General features: G+C 37.9%; 1 protein-coding gene across 1 annotated transcript in view; it reads right to left on the bottom strand.

The window, feature by feature from the left end:
- LOC307096773 (DNA-directed RNA polymerases I, II, and III subunit RPABC4-like) overlaps positions 1–22,273 on the bottom strand; it is a gene marked incomplete at both ends in the record, with an annotated part of 39,677 nt that extends 17,404 nt beyond the window's left edge. The window contains one exon of the mRNA XM_079766343.1: positions 22,201–22,273. Coding sequence (XP_079622469.1) covers positions 22,201–22,273 — 73 coding nt within the window. The remainder of the gene's footprint in view (positions 1–22,200) is intronic.
- Between the last annotated feature and the right edge of the window lie 214 nt (positions 22,274–22,487).

Below are 22,487 nucleotides of genomic sequence, written 5' to 3'. Positions count from 1 at the left end.
AACTCAACAAAAGGAAGACAAACAATCCAATTAAAAAATAGACAGAAGACCTGAATAGACATTTCTCCAAATAGGACATACAAATGGCCAAGAAATACATGAAAAATAAATCCTCAAAGTCACTAAATCATTAGAGAAATGCAAATTAAAACCACAATGAGATATCACCTCATATCTGTCAGAATGGCTATCATCAAAAATTCAATAAACAAGTGCTGGGGAGGATGTGCAGAAAAGGGAACCTTAGTTCACTGCTGGTGGGAATGCAGATTGGTGAAGCCACTATGGAAAACAGTACAGAGTTTACTCAAAAAATTAAAAATGGAACTTCCATTTGACTCAGTGATCCTACTTCTGGGAATATATCATGAACCACTCCCCCCTGCCCCCCAAGAAAAACAATCAGAAAGAATATATGCACCCCTATGTTCATAGAAGTGGTATTTACAATAGCTAAGACTTGGAAAAAGCTCAAGTGCCCATCAGTAGGTTAGTGGATAAAAAAGCTATGGGACATTTACACTGTGGAATATGATGCAGCTGTAAAAAAGAAGGATCTCTTACCCTTTGGGACAGCGTGGATAGACCTGAAAAATGTTATGCTAAGTGAAATAAGCCAAACTGAGAAAGACAAATATCACATGATCTCATTTTTTTGTGGGTCTAATGAACAAAATCAATTGACCAACAAAATAAGACCCAAATCAGGGAGGCATGGAACATACTGATGTACCTCGATGTGGGTTTGGGAGGATAAGAAGAGATAAACCAAAGAACTTATATGCATAGTTCATGGACATGGGCAATAGGGTAGTGAGGAACTTGGGGGTAAGGGGTGGGTAGGGACTGGGAGGAAGGGGGAAAGGAGAGATGGAAGGTATCTGTAATACTATCAACAATTCTATATAATAAAAGCCTAAGTGGCGTCACGCTCTCGTGCACTGCCATCACAAGATGGCCGCCCTCACGTCATCACAAGATGGCTGCCACAAGATAGCTGCCACAAGGTAGCCACCACAAGATGGCCATCACAAGATGGCCAGCAGGGGAGGGCAGTTGTGGGTGATCAGGCCAGCAGGGGAGAGCATCTGGGGGCAAACAGGCCAGCAGAGGAGGGCAGTTGGGGGTGACCAGGCCTGCAGGGGAGGGCAGTTGGGGGCGATTGGGCTGGCAGGGGAGCAGTGAAGTATCAATCAGGCTGGCAGGGGAGCAGTTAGGGGCAATTAGGCAGGCAGGCAGGCGAGCGGTTAGGAGCCAGCAGTCCCGGATTGTGAGAGGCAGTTGGACATCCCCCAAGGGGTCCCAGATTGGAGAAGGTGCAGGCCGGGCTGAGGGACCCCCCCCACCACCACCACCATGCATGAATTTCATGCACCTGGCCTCTAGTAAAAATATAATTAAAAATGAAAAAAATTCAGCTCAAAATAAAAGAATATACTAAGTGAAATAAACCAGTCATAAAGGACCAGATATGACATCATTTATATAAAACTAGAGGGCGATGCATGAAATTCATGCAAGATTCGGCCTTCCTTTACCCGGCTGCTGGCACCAGCTTCCCTCTGGCACCTGGGAACCGGGCTTCCCTTGCAGTCCTGGCTTTGTCCATAAGGTCGTTCGGAAAAAAGTCCAGTCTAATTAGCATATTATGCTTGTATTATTATAGATGTCCATAATAGGCAAATCTGTAGAGATAGAAAGTAAATTGATGACTGCCAAGAGCTGGAGGGTATTAAGGGTTTAGAGAGTGATAACTAAGGGTTACAGGGTTGCTCTTTTGTGGTGATGAGAGTGTTCTAAAACTGAATGTGGTTATGGTTGCACAAATCTGAATATACTAAGAGCCAGTGAATTGTACACTTGAAATAGGTAACTTGCAAGGTAGGTGAATTATATCTCAATCAAGCTGTTAAAAACCAAGCAAGCATAAGTTTTAAAAAGTGATGTGGAGGTTCTGCTCTGCATCCAAAATAGATAGAAAAACTCTTTTTCTCCTCCTTCACTCTTCCCTCAATGGGTCTAACCAGTTCTTAGGATGAATAACTCAAGTCATTGTGATGAGTAATTTGGAAGGTAAAAAAGACTGATCAACTTTGATTTGTCTGGGACTATAAATCCAGATGGAATACTTTGACAGGTCAGGGTATTTTGAATGTTCAAAATCTTATTGATATAATGACTTTGGACACCCTCCTTTTATACAAAGGACACTTACTATTTTTTAAACTGCACTCATGTTTGTCTATGTCCTCTCACTGGATTCTTATCCTGCATCATCCCACCCTTCCACATAGGAATTTGTTGTAAACTTCAACACCAGGCAATTCTATTGGTGGACTGGAAAACACTGTAACCACTATGTATTCAAAGTCCCATCTTTCCTTTCTTTTTGCTCTTTAAAGAAATGGCTCTGAGAATCTCTCCAATAAACCTGGTTATTAGCTTAAATGGCTATGATAAAATAAAATTTACATGAAATCATTCCCATACTATCTACAGAATTACATTTAATGGCTCAATAGTTTTAAAAATAACTATTCTCTTTTCAGTTGCAGAGGTAAACTAAAAGAGAGAACAACTTAAAAAAACACACATATTAGGACAAATCTAATTAGGCATATTAAATAGTAAGAGGAGGCAATTTCATCACATGAACAATGCCAACTTATTTTCTCTCTCTTTAGTTTATTTTTTCAATCCCTCCAATACCAATGGCCAACTTTTTTTTAAAATATATTTTTATTGATTTCAGAGAGAGGAAGGGCAAGGGAAAGGGAAATAGAAACATCAATGATGAGTGAGAATCTTGGATCGACTGCCTCCTGCATGCACCCTACTGAGGATCAAGCCTGCAACCTGAGCATGTGCCCTGACTGGGAATCAAACCATGACCTCCTGGTTGAAGGGTTGGTGCTCAACCACTGAGCAACACTGTCCTGACAACTTTTTAAATTTTTATTTAATTGTTTAAAGATTGTCAACTCCCTGACGAAAAGGCCTCTTTTATTCTACTTATTTATTTGTGATAATTCTTACCCAATATATTTGTTCCATTGATTTTTAGATTGAGTGGAAGGGAGAGAGGAAAGGTGTGAGAGAGAGCGGGGGTGGGGGAGAGAGATGACAGATACACATTGATTGGTTGTTTCCCACACATGCCTGACTGGGGCTGGGGCCAGAATTGAACTTGCAACCCAGTTTTGTGCCCTTGACTGATAATCAAACCCATGACCCTTTGTTGTGCAGGCCTAGTGCTCTAACCATTGAGTACATAAGCCAGAGCAAGGCCACTTTTTATTTCATCTTTATATGCTCTTAAATATCTTGAATATTTTGAAAATGCCAAGCATATAACAGGTATTCAATGTGATGAATGAATAAACAAATGAGTGAGGGAAAGATTGAATTAGTCACATTTTGTTTTTAATAGACTGGAGTCAAATAGCTCTGGGTCCAAAGGAAAGACATGATTTTTTCCTTTACTATTTATGTGACTGTGCAATGTATGTAAGACTCAGTTTACTGAGTTACAGGTTGCTGACAGTAAGACGGTTAAAAGAACAGTGTCTGGATATGAAGGGGGAGGATCCAAGATGGCGGCATAGATAAACACCTGGGCTACTGCCGCCCACAACAATTTCCAAAACTACAACTAAAGACAGAACGTCTATCACCCAGAACCACGGGAAAGCTGGCTGAGCGGAACCTCTAAACTAGACCGAAAGAGACGGGAGCAATCAGGGCGCAAACGCTGAAAAACTGAGGTACAGGGGAGCGCATGCGATACGAGCTGGCGGCGGAGCCCAGCTGGAGGCGGGCGTTGCTTTCTTCAATCCGAAGAGAGACGAGCCCCCAATCTCTCTGAAATCCAGTTTCTGGGGAGAGACTGGGCTGTCTGCCATTGGGTCAGAGAGTGAGACTGGCTTACTAGCAGAGCTGCGTGGAGGTAGAATTCTTGGCTGCACCGGGGCGCGAGACTGCGGGGACAAGGTTGCGGGGACGTGGTTGGAGGCAGCTCACTGCCAGCCATTGCTGTTGGCCACGCCCTAGCCTAGTGATGCCCTGAGTCTCCGCCCCGCACAATCTACAAATACACCCAAGCTCCTAACAGCGGCTTTTGCATATGAATGGCCTTCTCTATTGCAGTTTAAACTAGTAAACTTGCAACCCGGTACAGACAGCTCCAAGGCCTCCAAACTCCAAGCAGGGAGGAGAGGACGGCAGTTCTCACTGTAGCTCCTGCAGGGTAGCCTCAGACAGCAGCTGAACTAGCCAATGCACCTAGTGGTCAGCATGAGACACCAGATTTCAACTCCTCACACCCATAAGTGACACATTCGGGAGGGGAACTCAGTGAGCACCAAAGCTCCACTCAAACAAGTCCTGTACCACAAGCGTGTCTCTAGCGCAGCAGCGCTTCCATTATAGACACAGCAGGTCCTCACAGCCAATTGGCCTGGAGGTCAATTCCTCCCAACAGCAATCAAGGCTTTTAACTACACCAAGACTTTCCACTCAGCCCACAAAGGGGTGTACCAAGAGCAACCACCTAGGGTGATTGGGGAAGCTGAGCTACCGGCCCCTATAGGTCACTGACCACACAAAGCCACTCCATCAACACAGGGAGGCAGTCAAAATGCAGAAACACCGAAGTATGTCACGAATAGGAGAGATGGAGGAAAGTAAACTACTGGACGACACAGTGTTCAGAACCACATTTATAAGGTTACTCAAGAATCTTCTAAAAACTGCTGAGAAACTTGAAGAGACCTTCAAGAACCTTAATGAGAATACCAAAAAAATGGAAAAGGACCAGTCAGAAATTATGCATACACTGTCTGAAATAAAGAATATACAGAAACTCAACTGTAGACCACCGTACCCAAAGAGTCAAACCAAATATCTGGAATATGAGGAAGAAAAAAACACCCAACCAGAGAGGCGGAAAGAAAGAAGAATCCAAAAGTGTGAGGATAGCGTAAGGAGCCTCTGGGATGGCTTTAAGTGTACCAACATCCGACTTTTTCGGGTGCCAGAAGAAGAGAGAGAGCAAGACGCTGAAAACCTATTTGAAGAAATAATGTCAGAAAACTTCCCCCACCTGGTGAAAGAAATAGACTTACAAGTTCAGGAAGTGCACAGAACCCCAAACAAGAGGAATCCAAAGAGGACCACACCAAGACACATCATAATTAAAATGCCAAGGGCAAAAGACAAAGAGAGAATCTTACAAGCAGCAAGAGAAAAACAGTTAGTTACCTACAAGGGAGTACCCATGCGACTGTCAGCTGATTTCTCAACAGAAACTATGCAGGCCAGAGGGGAATGGCAAGAAATATTCAAAGTGATGAACAGCAAGAACCTACAACCAAGATTACTCTACACAGCAAAGCTATCATTCAGAATTGAAGGTCAGACGAAGAGCTTCACAGATAAGAAAAAGCTAAAGGAGTTCATCACCACCAAACCAGGATTACATGAAATGCTGAAGGGTATTCTTTAAGAAGAGGAAGAAGAAAAAAAAAGGTAAAGGTAAAAATTATGAACAACAAAAAGACATCAAATACATACCTACCAATAAGTGAATCTAAAAATCAAGTGAATAAAAAATCTGAAGAACAGAATGGACTGGTGAATACAATAGAATCAGGGACATAGAAAGGGAGGGGATGGACAATTATCAGGGAGAAGGGGGTGCAGGAAGAGATTGGACAAAAATCTTACACCTATGGATGAAGACAGTGGCGGGGGGTAAGGGCATTGGGGGGGGGTGCGGAATCAGGTGGAGGGGAGCTATGGAGGGGTAGGGGAAAGAGGAACACCTGTAATAATCTGAACAATACAGATTTATTTTTTTAAAAAAGAACAGTGTCTGGAAAAGAAGTAGCATTAAAAACCATGTAGAATATTAATTTATGTAATAATCAATTGGCCACAGAAAGGAAGTTAGAATTTATAGGTAATCAGGAGAGAAAAGAAGATAAAACAAACACAAATTTGCCAGCTGAACATAATTGTGACCATCCTGAGGATTTTGTAAAACTATGAGTAAAGAAGCCCAAATTTGTTGCAAACCACCATTATGGCATCATGTTCTCCACTATGTGAAACAGAAACATTTCTTTGTGCTGCCCTGACATCATTGATGGTGGTAATTAGGCAAAGATATAAATTATGATTTAGAGAAAGATTAAAAAATAATCTATTCCAGCTGTAGTTTGAGGAAGGTTATTTGCATTTAAAAGTAAAGCAAAGTTTTTTTCTCATTTCTCTCTTGCCATACAAGACTTTTAATACTGCCAACTCCTAACAGATATAATTGTATGGCATCAATAGAGCACTCCAAAGGAATATTCAAAAGGGAAAAAAATCTACCAACAATGTGAAGAAGAGTAATTGATTAATTCATTGAGTAAACAAATGATGTATGGTGGTACCTAAACCCAGACCAAGCTTGGTCCTCTTCCAACAAGTCACCCAAGCTCCTTTATCAGCTCTACTGCCTCATTCAATATCCCATGGTGGTCACCTGTGGACTTTGGTTAACACTTTTTTTTTTTTTGTCAGCACATTAGAGTTCACTGAGGATGACAATCTACTAAAAAACAAGTATCCTTTTACTTACTATTCATCATTTCCTATTGTCTCCCCATTTTATTTTTGGATTTGGGGGAATCTAATCTAGTGTTCTCTCAACCTCAATTTATTGTTACTTTTAGGTCATTATGGAGAGATAGGAATTTTCACTTACATAATTGATAATTTCCCTCAACATTTTTGTTGATGTGGAAAGAATTTTAGTACATATTATATGAAATTAACATATTTGGCCAACTCTAAACTATTCTAGTTAGATTAGCTTCCTTTTTGGCTTATACATTATGTCTAAATTATCTGCCAAATGTTTGGAACACTTTTTTTAAAAAAAGGACTTATATGGAGGATTGGTTACTTGGTAAAGTAATATTATTATCTAAAATATATTTTTATTGATTTCAGAGAAGAGAGAGAGAGAAAGAGAGATAGATAGAGAGAGAGATATCAATGATGAGAGAGAATCATTCATTGGCTTCCTCCTGTATGCCCCTCTGGGGATCAAGCCCACACCTGGGCATGTGCCCTGACCAGGAATCAAACCATGACCTCCTGGTTCATAGGTCAACACTCAACCACTGAGCCATGCCACCTGGGAAAGTGATATTATTAATAAAAGATATGAGAAGAAAAATGAATTTGAAATTTGACATGGCAAAGTTAATTTTGTTGATTTTTTGGAATTAGGATAAATCTCCAAATATTAACATGTAATTTGCTATATGTAGATCAATTTCTTATTCCTAAATTTATTATGTATATTCCTAGAGAAATTTTAATTTCATGCTCTGTTATTTGACAATTAATATTTCAGATTGAAAAAGTACACATATTCAAAAGTAAAAATAAAAATTGATATTATTCTGTTCCTCTTAATCTCTTCCTTCTGAGATCACAGTCACCAAGATAAATCATATACTAGAAGGCCAAAATAGTCTTAATATTTCAAATGGTTGATACCATATATGGAGCATCTTTTCCAAAGACATCTAGATAAAAAAGATATCTAGACAACCTCTAAATATCTGTAAGCCTAAAAAAATCACTATTACATAAGACAAAAATCAAAGAAATCAAGAGTAAAGTACAGAGGTAAATGCCTGTACTCACCACCTCCCACAACCACATCTAAATTACAACTAAGATACAGAACAATCATCATTCAGAACCATCTGAATGAAAGTCCTACAACCAGAGCTAAAGAAGCAAGCACACTGAGACTGGTAGGAAGGGTGGAGTCACAGAACAAGCTAGTCTGACACATGTGCCTTTTTTTTTCTTTTCATCTGGTGGGAGATCATCTCTGTGGAGGTTGCCTGTGAGGAACAGCCCCCCACTAGACCCACAGCCCAGGGTTCCAGAGCTGGGAAGAGAAGTCTCCACAAGTACATGCTGTAAAAACCAGTGGGGATGATGGCTGAGGAAGAAGGAGGCTGCTGGAGATCAGGTGTTTCATTTAAAGGGGCAGAGCATGAACTTAGACTCCCAGCACCAGGAAGCTTTGGGGGACCCAAACACATATGAGGAACTGGGTTGTCTAACATTGGGGCGGGAACTTGGGGGTGGTTCCCTCACAGATAGGGGTGCTCACAGGGGTCATTGTTCCTGTGCTGGAACCTCCCCTATTGCAGAGCTGACTGTCAGCCATATGTGATTCTCCATCAGCCTGGAGCACTGTTTTCTCTGCCCTGGGGATTCCCTGAGACCCTACCACATCCAATTTGCAGTCCCACCCAAGCTGTTTGCAATAGCTTTTCCATATGAATGACCTGTCCTGGCTCAAGCTTCAGACTTTGCTAAAATCTTTCAAACAAGCTGCAACTGGTGACAGTGTCCTCCAAACCTACAATAAAAGGCCCAAGACATGGCACTAGCACCAGCCTGCCTTGCTTTATAGCTGGACCTCACCTGGAGCACCTCCAAGACCAATACAAATAGCAAATAGCAGCTGTCTGCAGATCCCTCTGTAGCTCCTGCCAGGTCACCTCAGGAAGTGGCTGACTTTGCACCTCCTTGATGCCCCAGAGCCAGTGTACCCAGTGGGGAACTTCAGACCATACCAAATTACAACTTTACATATCCACAAGTGACACACTCAAGGGACAGACTCAATGAGCACCAAAGCCCCACTGAAGCAAGTCTTGTTCCATGGGAATATTTCCTGCATAGCAGCTCTCCCACTGTAGTCACAACTGGCCCTCATATCTAATTGACCTGGGGGTCAACTTCTCTCAGTGATGCCAACAGCAGTCAAGGCTCTACCACAAGACTGTGCACACAGCCCACACAGGGGTTCACCTAGAGTGCCCAGCTCAGGTGACTGGAAAGGCTGAGCCACTGGGCCCTACAGGACACCTACCACACAAGGACACTCTACCAGTTCCAGTAGACATAGCAGCTCTACCTAATACATAGAAACAAACAAAAGGGAGTAGCCAAAATGGGGAGACAAAGAAACATGTCACCAATGAAAGAATGGAAGAAAACAAACTTTTGGATACAGAGTTCAAAACCTTGGTTATAAAGTTACTCAAGGATCTTCATGAGACCTTCAAGGATCTTAGAGAGAATGTCAAAGACATAAAAAAGGACCAGTCAGAAATTAAGCATACAGTAACTGAAATAAAGAATAATTTACATGGATTCAACAGTAGAGTACAGGCATCTGGGAATCAAATCACCAAGTTGAGGAAGCAAAAAATAACCAATCAGAAGAGCAAAAAGAAAAAAAGAATCCAAAATAAAAAAAAGATAGTGTAAGGAGCCTCTGGGACAATTTCAAGGGTACCAACATTCACATTATGGGGGTGCCAGAAGAAGAAGAGAGAGAGAAAGATATTGAAAACCTATTTGAAGAAATAATGACAGCCTCAGCCAGTTTGGCTCAGTTGATAGAGCATTTGCCTGTGGACTGAAGGGTCCCAGGTTCGATTACAGTCAAGGACACATGCCCAGGTTGCAGGCTTGATCCCAAGTAGGGGACATGCAGCAGGTAGCCAGATCAATGATTCCCTCTTATCATTGATGTTTTTATCTCTCTCTCCCTCTCCCTTCCTCTCTGAAATCAACAAATATATATTTAAAAAAATAATGACAGAAAACTTCCCCTACATGGTGAAAGAAACAGATTTACAAATCAGGAAGCACGGAGAGTCACAAACAAGAGGAACCCAAAGAGGCCTAGACCAAGACATATCATAATTAAAATGCCAAGAGTTAAAGACAAAGAGAGAATCTTAAAAGAAGCAAGAGAAAAGCAGTTAGTTACCTACAAGGGAGTGCCTATAGGACTGTCAGCTGATTTCTCAACAGAAACTTTGCAGGCCAGAAGGGAGTAGCAAGAAATATTTAAAGGGATGAATAGTAAGGACCTACAACCAAGATTACTCTACCCAGCAAAGCTCTCATTTAGAATTGAGGGTCAGATAAAGAGCTTCACAAAGCAGAAAAATCTAAAGGACTTCATCACCACCATAAGGGTATTTGAGAACAGAAAAAGAAGAAGAAGGAGGAGGAGGAGGAAGAGGAGAAGGAGGAGGAAGAGGAGGAGGAGGAGGGATAAAAATTATGAACAATAAAATGGCAATAAATACATATCTATCAATAATTGGATCTAAAAATCAAAATAAATAAATAAGGAATATAATGAAGAAAATAAACTGGTGAATAAAATAGAACCAGAGGCATGGAAGCATGGAACAGACTGATGAATCTCAGAGGAAAGGGGGGAGGGGGGAGAGGGAAGAGATTAACCAAAGATCTTACCTATGTACACAGACAGTAGGGTGGTGAAGGCCTGGAGTGGGATGGGACCTGGTAGAGGGGGGCCAATGGGGGAAAAGGGGATATCTTTAATACTCTCAACAATAGATTAAAAAAAAATAATGATGGCACACTGTGGGAAGGTAAATATATTGGGGAAATTAAAAACAAAAGAACACAGTAAACTATAAAAAACAGAAATATAAATTAAAAAATAATTTAAATTTTAAGAGATACTATAAAGTGTTGCTAAGAGTTTTTGCCAAGACTTCTAGAATAAATACAGGATAGATTCTTTATATCATTGGGTAAGCAAAATTTCTTAGGACACAAAGAACATGAGTCTTAAAAAAAAAAAGGTAAATTAGACTTCATCAAAATTAAAAACTTTTGGTCTTTGAAATACATCATTAATAAAAAGACAAAGCCACAGATTGTAAAAAAAGTACTGACAATACACATGTCTGACAATTTATATGGAGCATATATTAAGAACTCCAACAACTAAACAAGAGAAGCAATTTTTTAAATGGGCAGAAGTGGCCGGCCAGTGTGGCTCAGAGATTGAACATTGACTCATGAACCAAGAGGTCAAAGTTCCATTCCTGGTCAGGGCACATGCCATGGTTTCAGGCTTGATGTCTAATAGGGGGTGTGCTGGAGGCAGCGGATAGATAAGTATCATAATTGATGTTTCCATCTCTCTCTCCCTCTGCCTTCCTTCCTGAAATCAATAAAAACATATCTAAAAAAATAAAATGGGCAAAGGATTTGAACTAAAAACTTATAAAAGAGCATACATAAATGATCAATAAGCACATGAAAATATGTTCAACATCATTACTCAGCAAGGAGATGCAAATTAAATAACAACCATAAAATGCCATTACATATCTAATAGAATTGCTAAAATTGAAATAATGCACAATGCCAAATGTTGCCAATATTTTGGGACAACTAAGACTGTTACATTATTATAGGAAAAGTAAAATTTTACAATCACTTTGAAAAAGAATTTGGCAGGATTTTTAAGGTTTAACATCCATTTACCATACAACCCAGCAATTTCATTCCTAGGTATTTAAATAAAAACGTATGCCTGCAAAAAGACTTGTGATGAATGTTCATAACAATTATATTCATAATTGTAAGAAACTAAAGACCAAAAGTCTATCAAGAAGGGAATAGATAAATGTGGTAATATATCTATATAATGGAATACTTCTCAGAAACAAAGAGGAACAAATCTCTGATATATACCACAACATAAATGAATATCAAAACCAGGATGAATAAGAGAAGCATACATAAAGAAATATGTCCTTTTTTATTATATTTATATAAAAGTATATAAAAGGGAAACCCATTTATTGCCTGGGTGGTGGTTGCTCTTGTGTTTATGTTTATTAAAACCAATTGAACTGTACATTTACAAGGGATGCATTTTATTGTATATAAATTATGTCTCAAAAGTGTTGATTTTTTTCAAAAAAGATGATGAAACCCACCAAGATGTGTCAATAGAGTATGAAATATTCCCCTTCCTTATATTTGTTCCCTCATTCTTAATTTTTTTTCATTCTTAATTTTTTTAATGTGCAAGTATTTCTTCTATAATGCAAAAACAATTAATATTAAAAAAAATTTTCTTTACAAATTTTCATACAGATTTGCTCTATTGCATCTCATCCTTCCTATAATTCCTTTGCTTTTTAAACAACTAGAGACCTAAAGGAGTTTTAGAGAGAACATCTAACATATTTTCCATCTTCCAACAGACTGTTTTAAAGTAAAAACTCTCACCTAAGGTTCTCTTCATGCTTTATTTGTTAAGAAGTGATATGGGCTGAGAGCTCGCAGAGAGACTGTTTATGCTCACTCCACTGCTTCATCCTGACCTTCCTGTAGTAAAAGTTCAGCCTCTTGGGAACACAAGGGATAGTGTTTCTGGTAGCGTTTCCGCAGGGAACAACCAACCTCTTCTTGCCCTCTTTGTTCCTCTGGTCTTAAGGACACTTTAGAAAACTTAATATTGAAGACTCCCCACTTTTGCAGGCAGTCTGATTCACCAGGTTGTTGAAATGGTATGAGGATGCATTAATTTAAAAAATAAAAAAAAATATCCTGGCACAAGGCCATACTGCCCTCCACTACTTAGTAAATTTAATTAAACCAGCCGGTTCCTGGGAGAGGTTTGCTGCTTGAGTTTGGTTAGTGCAAGGTGGGTGCTTAATTAAGTTTTCTAATTTAGGTTGCACTGAGGTGATATACATTTTTGAATGATACAGTGCATTTTGATTTTCAATTCTCTGGGTCATTTTTCAACTACTGTAGAGGCCAAAAGAACAAACCGGATGAATGAGAGAGAAAAAAAAAAAAAGCATTTCTAACAGATTAAAAGAATACAAAGAAAATACTCAGTTCCTTCTTGCATTTATCTTTTAGTAGCAATTCTTACTATTATCATTTATTCACTTATTCATTCTTATGTGTTCTGCATTTATTCATTTATTCCTTCATTTGCTTACAACTGTTTATTGAGTGCATATTAAGTGTCCCAGGCCTCAAAGATTCAAAGAGACTTAATTACAATTTTCTGAGCCTCTTAGGTTTGTGGCACTGTACACACTCTATTAGTAATCCTTAAACCATTTCTAAAAATTATACTTAGTTTCTAGATGAAGAAAATGAGACTGAACCAGGATTTGAACTTAAATATCACTGATTCAAAAACCCAGATTCACTAAACCACACTGTCTACCAAATAATATTTTAGAAGCAAACAAATAAGGTCTCTTAATGATCAGATAGAACATCTGGAAAGACCAGAGGATTAGGAAGCAGGAATTTTAGTCAGCTCTGACAAACTACTCATGATCCTGTAGAGACACTTTATCTACAGGAGATTTGTATATAAACCTCCTAGGAGAGGGTTTATGTTAAATTGTTTTTATGATCCCTTCCCTTCCAATTCTAAATATTTCTAATCCTTTCATTTTTGCTTTGAAAATTATGAACAGTTGAGTTGACAGTTTAATTTTCAGAGATTTTGTAATTTTTAAATTATTATTTTGCTTTCTGTTTTCTCCCCTTTTTAACTAGTTTGTCAATTAAGCTCCAAAATGAAAAAGAGAAATAGTAGGTAGCTAATTTAAGGGGAAGTCAGGTGTTAAACTGTCAACAGATTCCAAATAACATCAAGCAACTAGAGAGACTGATGGCTCTTCAGCTCTAGTTTCTAACTTCCAATTTGGCATTGATCCTTGAAAATGACAATATAATTATGTTCTCAATTTGATTTTAAAATATTTTAATCTTAATTAAAGAATAAAGAAAAAGTTGCATTTGCTGAGCTTGAATGCTTGCCAATGAGAAAACTATATTTCAGCTGTATGTCCTGTTACACAGTGTTCTTGGAACTTCTCATATGTCATTCTGTCTGTTCATGTGCAATCTGATAACTAACTACAATTAGCAAATGAAATATTTATATATGCTGCCACAAAGTCAATTCATTTGTGCAAAATAATGCAAGTTCCTCAGTAGCATTTAGCATCACTCACTGTTATGTTAGTTTCTAAAATTTTCCTTATGGAGCTTTAGGAAGTATACCCCAAAGCATGCAGTTTTCTTGTTTTGCATGTTTATGGTGGAGCTCACGTCAGCCTTCAGGAGGTGAACAGTTATTCTCTAATAAAATTCAGCATCACCAACACAGAGCTCTCTTTCTTCCCTTTGTATTATTCAGGAGGTTAACTTATAAGCTGCATCATGTCCCAAAGAGCAATGTTCATCCACGTGGGCTAGCCAGTTATTATATTATCTCTAAAAATTCTAATTGTTGTCTGACCACAACTAATTGATGGCACAAAGAGCTTCATAAAGAAAATTTAAATGTTCAACAGATACACACTCTACAATCAACACACGAACAATAAAAAATCTTGTTGACATCTTTTAAGAAATTTCCTGAAATTGAAAATCCATCAGTGGAAGAAAAGTTAGCCTCTGATTCAATTCTGAATTAAATCAATGGACATTCAACAGTTGGAGGAATTCAGGGCAGCTGCCCTCAATAAAATATTGCTATGTAGAGGCCTGCCCCTCCTAAGGCTCTTCATATTACATTGAGTAGAGAGGGCTGAAAGGAAGTGAGACTTAAGTTTGTGTGTAACCTCACTTAGCAGAAAATGTCAATTTTTCCCAATTAAGTCACAATGAGAGAGACAGAGAGTGAGAGAACAGAGAAGAGGAAGAAGAGGTGAAGAAAAACATGAGATAACTGAGGCCCCAAGAGCTAAGCTCTGGTACTTGTACTACTGAACTAATGACAGCCAATCCAAATTGCTGGAGAGTTGAAGAGCCAGAGAAGGGTCTGGTTTTAGATCAATAGAAATAAGAATGTCTCTAACCAAACAAAGCAAATGTCTAGTTCCATGGAATATTGATGCCATTAATTTATGACCTCTATGATTTTTTAATAATACAAACCTTGTTAATAATGCAAAGTCTCTTGAAATGTACAATTCCACAGCTCTTAAGAACAACCTTGAAAAGAAGGTACTTTATTCTACAATAATAGTGTCATGTCACTAGAGTTTGAAATAGGGAGGGATGCATTATTTCCTGTCTTTTTATATCATAATAGATTTGTGGTAGGATAGTTTAAGAGGATCCTGCTGCTTCAAACTGTTCCCTTCAAGTGCTGGCCTTGAACTGGGCTCAGAGATGATTTGGACTTAATATTCTCAAGGACAAAAATTTCTCCTAACATGGTAGAGAGAGCAAGAAGAAAGAAAAGATTATTTTATCTTACAGCTTTATTGCCATTAAGGTAGACAGAGAGACAGGAGAAAGACTGAAAAATGAATATTCCAATACTAAACTTGCAGTGCTTAATTGTGTGCCTACAAGGGAATAAAAATATGCAGTGCTATTTAAGCAATGGTTTAAACAAATACAGCTTGTCTTCAGTTAAAAGTGCTAACTTGGCTACTCACAGCTGAATCTCTGTGTAGGGCCCGTTGGCCACACTGTTTCTCCGCCACGACAGATTGGATTTAATTGAAAAGTTGCTAGTTTAGAGCTATCACTAAAAATTTACATAGTGAAATCAAATCATCCTGGTGATTGTCCTTCAGTCCACTTTTACATAAGCTCTTTATCCTGGCCCTCATTTTTTTAGAAACTGATATTAATATTTCTTATAGCTATCAAAAATATTTAGCAAGTGGGAGTACTCTCTTCTACTTAAAGAAATTCAAAGTCTTGGAGATTGCTACTGTTCCAGATCCTTGCTTTTGCCATCGATGAACTTTATGACATAGTGTCATTTTTAAAGAGCTACCTGAAATCTAGTTAGCATGCCCTCAGGATGAAGTGAGCCACGCAAACTGGAATAAATATTCCATGGGTGAGAGAATTGAAGGTAAAGTGAAAGATTGGAAATTAAGGGGTTAGTAAACCTAATTGTTCCAGTTAGAAATTCCACTGCCATATTTCCTTGTCATGTTCCCTAGATTTCTATTTCAAGACATACTACTGTTAAAAGATAAACTGAGGCATGTTAAAACTTTTAATTTTATTTGAGCAAAAATCAATCTGAATTGGGCAGCATCCAATCTAGCAAAAAGGAAGGAGTTCTGAGGAGCTGTACAGAACTAAAGACTGTTATAGTCATAAGAGAGCAAGAAAAAGGAAGTTACACTACGTGAAAAAAGAGGGTTGGTTATTCAAAGTTTACTGTCCTTTAAGGGATGGCAGCTGACCTAACTGATCAGTGCTGATCAGGTGATTCCTGCTTGACTAGTTTAAGATTTCATTTCTGGAAGAGCTGAAACTGCAATTGTCTCAGTTTGCTAAAGTGGGGCTTAGCATAAGTGATTCCATTTGGGTTCTTTTGTCTTTTTTAAAATTTTGTTTTTATTGATTTTTAGAGAGAGAGGAAGGAAGAGGGAGGGAGGGAGAAACATCAATGAGAAAGAAACATCAATTAGCTGCCTCCAGCATACACCCCAACCAGAAAGGAGCCCCAACCTGGGCATGTGACCTGCAGGAATCTAACTGGCAACCTTGTGGTACACAGGATGACCAACTGAGCCACATCAGGCAGGGTTCTTTTGTCTTGTTTTTAACACTACTATGTGTGATTTTGAACATCTTCATGGTCAGAATAGGTCTTAGTAAATTGTCATCTACTAGTCAAAATACCTTCACAAAATTTATTAGGAGATTTGCATGTTCAGAGCCACACTGTACCCAAGCTTTACGAGTTTTTTTCCAGGAAACAGAAAGCATAGTTGCTATCCAGAAAATAATAACTTGCCTTCATTTCAGTAAATATTCGTTAGTAATTATCATAATGACTGAAGTCTTAAGTAGCCCAATGACTTGGTTCTCAAACTTTGCTCCATGAACCAAGATCATCAAGCCCTGGGGGCTTGTAGGAAATGAAAATCATCGGACTGCTTCTCAGACTTACCAATCAGAATCAGCAATTTAATAAGGCTTTATATGCTGTTAAATCTCCAGAGGCACCTCCCCTATGGGTATGCGTGGGACACCGGAAAATTCTTTCAGCCTAGAAAACATTCTCTACTTTCATTATTCTATTTTTTAATCACATAGCTAAATCTGCAGAACATATGGTTACATTTAAAATTAAAAAAAAAAAATAGTCTTGGAAAGGCAGCCAATTTTTGACATTGGAATTTCCACCATTTAGGCACTTTAGTCCATTTGGAGACAGGAAATAACATCCAAAGAGCAAGCAGTGAGGACTATGTGGAATGATGACAAACTCAATTGCACACAGGTGTGGAGGGTACATTAAGTAGCTGTTATACTGACACATTAGCGTCAACTATGTAAGCATAATTATTGTTGTAAAACAGCTAATAAACAGGAAACATTAACTTCCCTCATATAGGGCCTTTTCAAAACCAAGATTAGGCCTATGTGCTCTGTACATGTGTTTTCTCTGAAGCCAATTAACCTCTTTATTGGAAAACAAGAGCTTCGTTACTATTGAATGTGGCAGCTAATCCTTCACAGTAGATAATTTCATTGGGCATGAGTGGAATGAGTTATAGTTGTATTAGTACACTGACTGACATTCCTGTACAATTAAAAGAAAGATTGTTTAATTTCCTCGACATTGGTGCTAGTGAAGGCTAAGAGATTCATAAAACTAAAAACTATGTGTATTTTTTTACTCATCCAAGGCCAGGAGAGCTGTAGAAATTTATTTTGAGATGGCATATATCTTTTTATTATCCTGAGCATGTAAGGAAGGGTGAGGGCTTAGGTATCTACGCAGAATCAATTTTTATTATATTTCTTCCATATAGCTGTGAAGGTTCAGACTGGGATAAGATATGAGCCTGCAGATTTGTCAAGTTGCTTTGATGTTTCATACTTAGATTTTTTGGCTGATACACAGCACATGGAAGAAGCCAACAAAGAAGAATAATGAAAATATAGGCAATGACCACTTCGGTATATATAAAAAGCTGGAAATATATTTAATAATAACAATTTGTTCCATCAAAGTGACTCCACCTAAAGTTTCATGAGCAGAGGTGCAGTCATTGGCCTTGCTGAATTTGCTTGCAAATGAAGTAAAAGAGAATTGCAGACCAAGATGACAAAGCATGAGGATGGTAGCTTTGCGCATATTTTACTGTGGCACTATTTATTTTGCATTCATGTCTTATCACATGACCCTTTCCCCTGATTTCTCTAATCTTTTGGATTCCTATTGCCTCATTTCTTCTCTCTTGACTTTTTCTCTACATATTTAAGTTAAAGTATATTCATCTTTAGGGTTAAAATATCATTTGTTTCTTTTATTTTTAAAGCTACTCTAGTGCCTGAAGTTGTAGAAATACAAATATTAGTGTATTTGTATACTCTAGATTAGTGTTGTTCAATAGAAAGATAATGTGAACTACCCATGTAATATTAAATTAAATTGTAATTTGAAATTTTTAATATCTGTATTAAAAAGTGAAATAAATTAGATTTAATATTTGTATTAAGCCCAATATACCCAAATTATTATCACTTTAACATGTAATAAATATAAAATACTATTGAGATCTTTTACATTTTTAAAATGTGTATATTTCATATTTACAGCATATCTCAATTCAGACTAGCCACATTTTACATATTCAATAGCATATGACTATAGACTATCATATCATCATATGATAAACTTTATATTTATACAAGAAAAACCTTAATTATTTTCATGAGTGCTATTTACAAACAAGAAAAGCTTACATTTAGACTCAAAGACCTATATTCATCAATGCTTTTCAATAACTATAATATATAGGGCTTTAGAGTGCTGAACAACTGTCAATCTGAAAAATATAATTTGGTTGGAAGCTTTTAATTATTATCTCTTATTAAAAATTTAAAATCTTCATATGTGTGAACACAATTACAAATTTTTTCCTTATTCATTTTTGGGTGAGGATAGTATCAAAGAGGACATTGAAGGTGCTTTACCTGAGTTACTTCTCTAACATGGCTCTAATACACATATCTTCTCATTTACATTCTCCCAGAAAAATTAAGGCACTTGGATAAACATAAACTTTTTTCGGAAAAAAATTTGCACCATTTATGTTGTGCTTTCTATTATGTTTTTTGTTGTTTTTTTTTAAGTTACAACTTTGGCTCTCCTTAGAATGTTATGATATCTCTAAAATATTTGTGATGCCTGGACATATCCTCCTTTAAAGCTCTCGTCTGCCTCCTGCGAAGAGATGTGCATGGCACACTTTACTAGTAGTTAGACAAGCTCATGGGATCTCCTCTTTCAAGTGCTTGTAAAATCTCTTACATTTGTTCTACCATTCCAGGCTATTTTTAAGGAAAATAAGATAATTTTCAATGTCAACTTTGTGATCTAGATCACAGAGCAAGCTCTAAAATAGGTTAATCAAAGACAGCTCATACTATCTGTTAGGGCACAATTAGCAAAACTGTAAGGGAATAGAGGGTATCCCCATGAAAGGAGAGCTGAAGTATAAAAACCACAACTTATTAAACACATCCATTAGAGGGGTTTTCCCTGCATCTCAAAGTGATGTTTCTTTTCACCACAGGATTGCTTTATATCAGTCTCTCCATCTTGCTTGCATTTAAGTACTAATTTATAAATCAATAACTACTTAAAAGAGAGATTGGAGAGAAAGAAAATGAAAGTGTTGGGAACTAGTGCCAAATGAAGATTAATCAAAATGAAGATAAACAATTTCTAAACTTACTCTAATTTAAAGAAAGAGTAAGTTCACCGTTTAAACATTTCATTTCTGTTCATTTCCACCTTACCATATGCCTGAACAAATTGTGATATGAAACTCCATGATGATCTATACGCATTAATGGTCCTATTACAGTCAGTGTCCATGAGCACCCTAGTCATCACCATTACATATACACACAGAGAGGGGTATTTCCAATTTCATTCCAGATAACTCCACAATGTCCCTATGAGATGATGGCCAGTGATTAATGATTGTCTGAGTATAAATGCATATTTATAAAGCTTCTGGAAAACTGATTCTTACCAGAAGCAGCTGCGAAACCAGACTGACTTTTAACCTCCCCGGTTGAATACAGGAACTCTTGGCACAACTTTAGAGCATGTAGCAGAGAACCTACGGGGTTCCCATTATAGAAACACACTTGGCCAGCAGGAAATGTTTACAACCTGCATGAAACCCTGATGTCTGACATAACACCAGAATGGCTCACCCTGGTTTCAGAAAACAAAAGTCTTCATCTTTGAACTTGCCACATAGCCCAAACAAACAAATATTCCCACTTCCTATCATCCAGTGGCTCACTCCCAACTCCTCCTTTCATTGGACTGTTTTTATACCCTGTAGATACAGGAAATAAATAGCCCTGCAGTGTTCTTCCTGTAGCAAAATACAAGCCACTTCCATAAAGGATAACATTCAGTGTGCAACATGACCAAGAAAGACAGACTCTGCAATGGTCCTAAAAACTCCTCAAATATCTCCTGGGTAAGGCAATTATATATTAATATAAAAGAACGAGGCTTCTTACTACTAAAGCAAGATAGTCAGATTGCACTAGAACTTACTGAATCTGAACCTTAGACCTCAAGATGTAATATTAATATGCTGCCTTTTACCGGATTCTCTATGATCAAATATAGCCATTTGAAGGGAAGTGGAGGGAAATAGAAGAAACCTGAGCTGAGAGGTGGAGGATCTAGAAAAGAGAAATTAAAGTCATTTCCCAATCTCCACTAGCCCTTGGCAAAGCTGTAACACCAGAATACCACCTGGTCACTCAATTTCCTGCCAGAAGCTGGACAAAAGAGGGAGGCTAGAGAGGCTCCCCAAAGAACTGTTAATTAGTTTAATGAGCAACTTACACCTGATGCCTCTGATTATTTCACCTTTCCCACCAACAAGAAATTAAAGGGACAAGAAAAAGAGAAGAGGGTACCGATATTCATCATCTTTCAACATGGCTGATATATGCAGTTTTTTAAAAAAGCAAATCACTAATTTTCCTGTTTTGTTGTGTGTTTTTTTTTGTTTGTTTTTAATGAAATGCGGAAACTCCCAGAGGCCAAACAATTTTGTTTTGACTTTAGCAGATTATTATGATTAAACTATATTGTTCTTTTCCTTTCTTGTGTTAATATGACCATACAAATGCACCTATTTCCTAACTGCAAAAGGCCAAAAGGAAATCAGGCAGCCAAAAGGAAGTTGTGCATAATCATCCTACTTCCAATCTTATTTGTATTTCATAAGCATATGTGAACAAGGGAATGTTGGAAAGTCTTTGAGATAATGTATTAGAAGGGAGAATGGGTTTTAAGTGCTAAGAACATTCTGATCATTTGAGTGATCTTATGAATGTATTTAATCTCTCTGAACTTCCATTTCTTCATCTATAAGATAAATGCCATCTTCTCAGGACAGTATAGTCTAGTCGCTATAGTGCTCTTGAACATAAAGAAGGAAACCACTTCTCATTAAAATAAATTAAAATTCACCATTTTGGTTGTTTCTTCATTCAAATGAGATGGTCATTTTTTCAAAAAATCATAACATTGTACATTAGTTTTCTATTGCTGCTTTAACAAATTTTCAGACTTCATGGTTGAAAATAATTCACATTTATTATCTTAATTTTTTTAGGTTAGAAGTTGATAAGGTCCTCAATTGGCTAACATCACAGTGTTGGAAAGATTTTGTTCCTATTGAAATAGGTATTTTAGGGGTGAAATAGGCAGGTTCAGGGATTAAAGGGGTCCATGGAAAAAGCACAGGGTATTGAGCTGCAAAAAGTTACATTTCCATAAGACAAGGGAGTTGGGGGAGGCAGAAGTTACATTTCCATTAGACAAGGGAAAGGCAGAAGTTACATTTCCATAAGATAAGTGAACTGGGAGTAGTCAAAGGTCTATATTTACAAAATAAAGAAGGAGGGCTTCACACATCCAATGTGAAGTTTGACCTTTGAGCTCAAGAGTTGCTATAGAGACCAAATCAAAGGGGAATAGTGGCCAATCAGAGGAGATATCGAGGCACAAAAACTGCAGCCTTTATAAACTGGTTGAAAAAGGAACTCAGTGGGACCCTTTCCCCCTCCCCACATGGGAGTCTGTACTTTTTCTTCAATAAATTTCCACTTTTGCTCTACTGTCTTCCATCCGTGGTTTCATTCTTCGACTCTGATGGACAAAGAGCCTGGGGAAGCCATTCTGTCCAGGGAAACACCACGTGTTCCAGTCCAAAAATACCGTATCACTATCCAGAGATGCCAGGGAAGAAATCTTACCTTTTCCCAACTTCTCAAGACCACCCACATTCCTTGATTCATGACCCCTTTCTTCCATCTTCAAAGTCAGCATAGTTAATCTCCCTGACCATAGCCAGGAAAGTTCTCTAATTTTTAAGGACTCAAATGACTACATTGAGCTGATCAGGACAATCCCCTTCATCTTAAAGTTAATTTAATCACATCCGCCATAATCAAAGAATGAATCCATGCACAGAAAGTGGTATAGCAAATGTGGAGATTTATTAAAGAACAAGTACAGACTCCCACGAGGGGAGAGGGAAGAG

The sequence above is a fragment of the Cnephaeus nilssonii genome (assembly GCF_951640355.1).
Source record: "Cnephaeus nilssonii genome assembly, chromosome: 3".
Classification (NCBI taxonomy): Eukaryota; Metazoa; Chordata; class Mammalia; order Chiroptera; family Vespertilionidae; genus Cnephaeus; species Cnephaeus nilssonii.
This window is presented reverse-complemented; position numbering and strand designations above follow the sequence as displayed.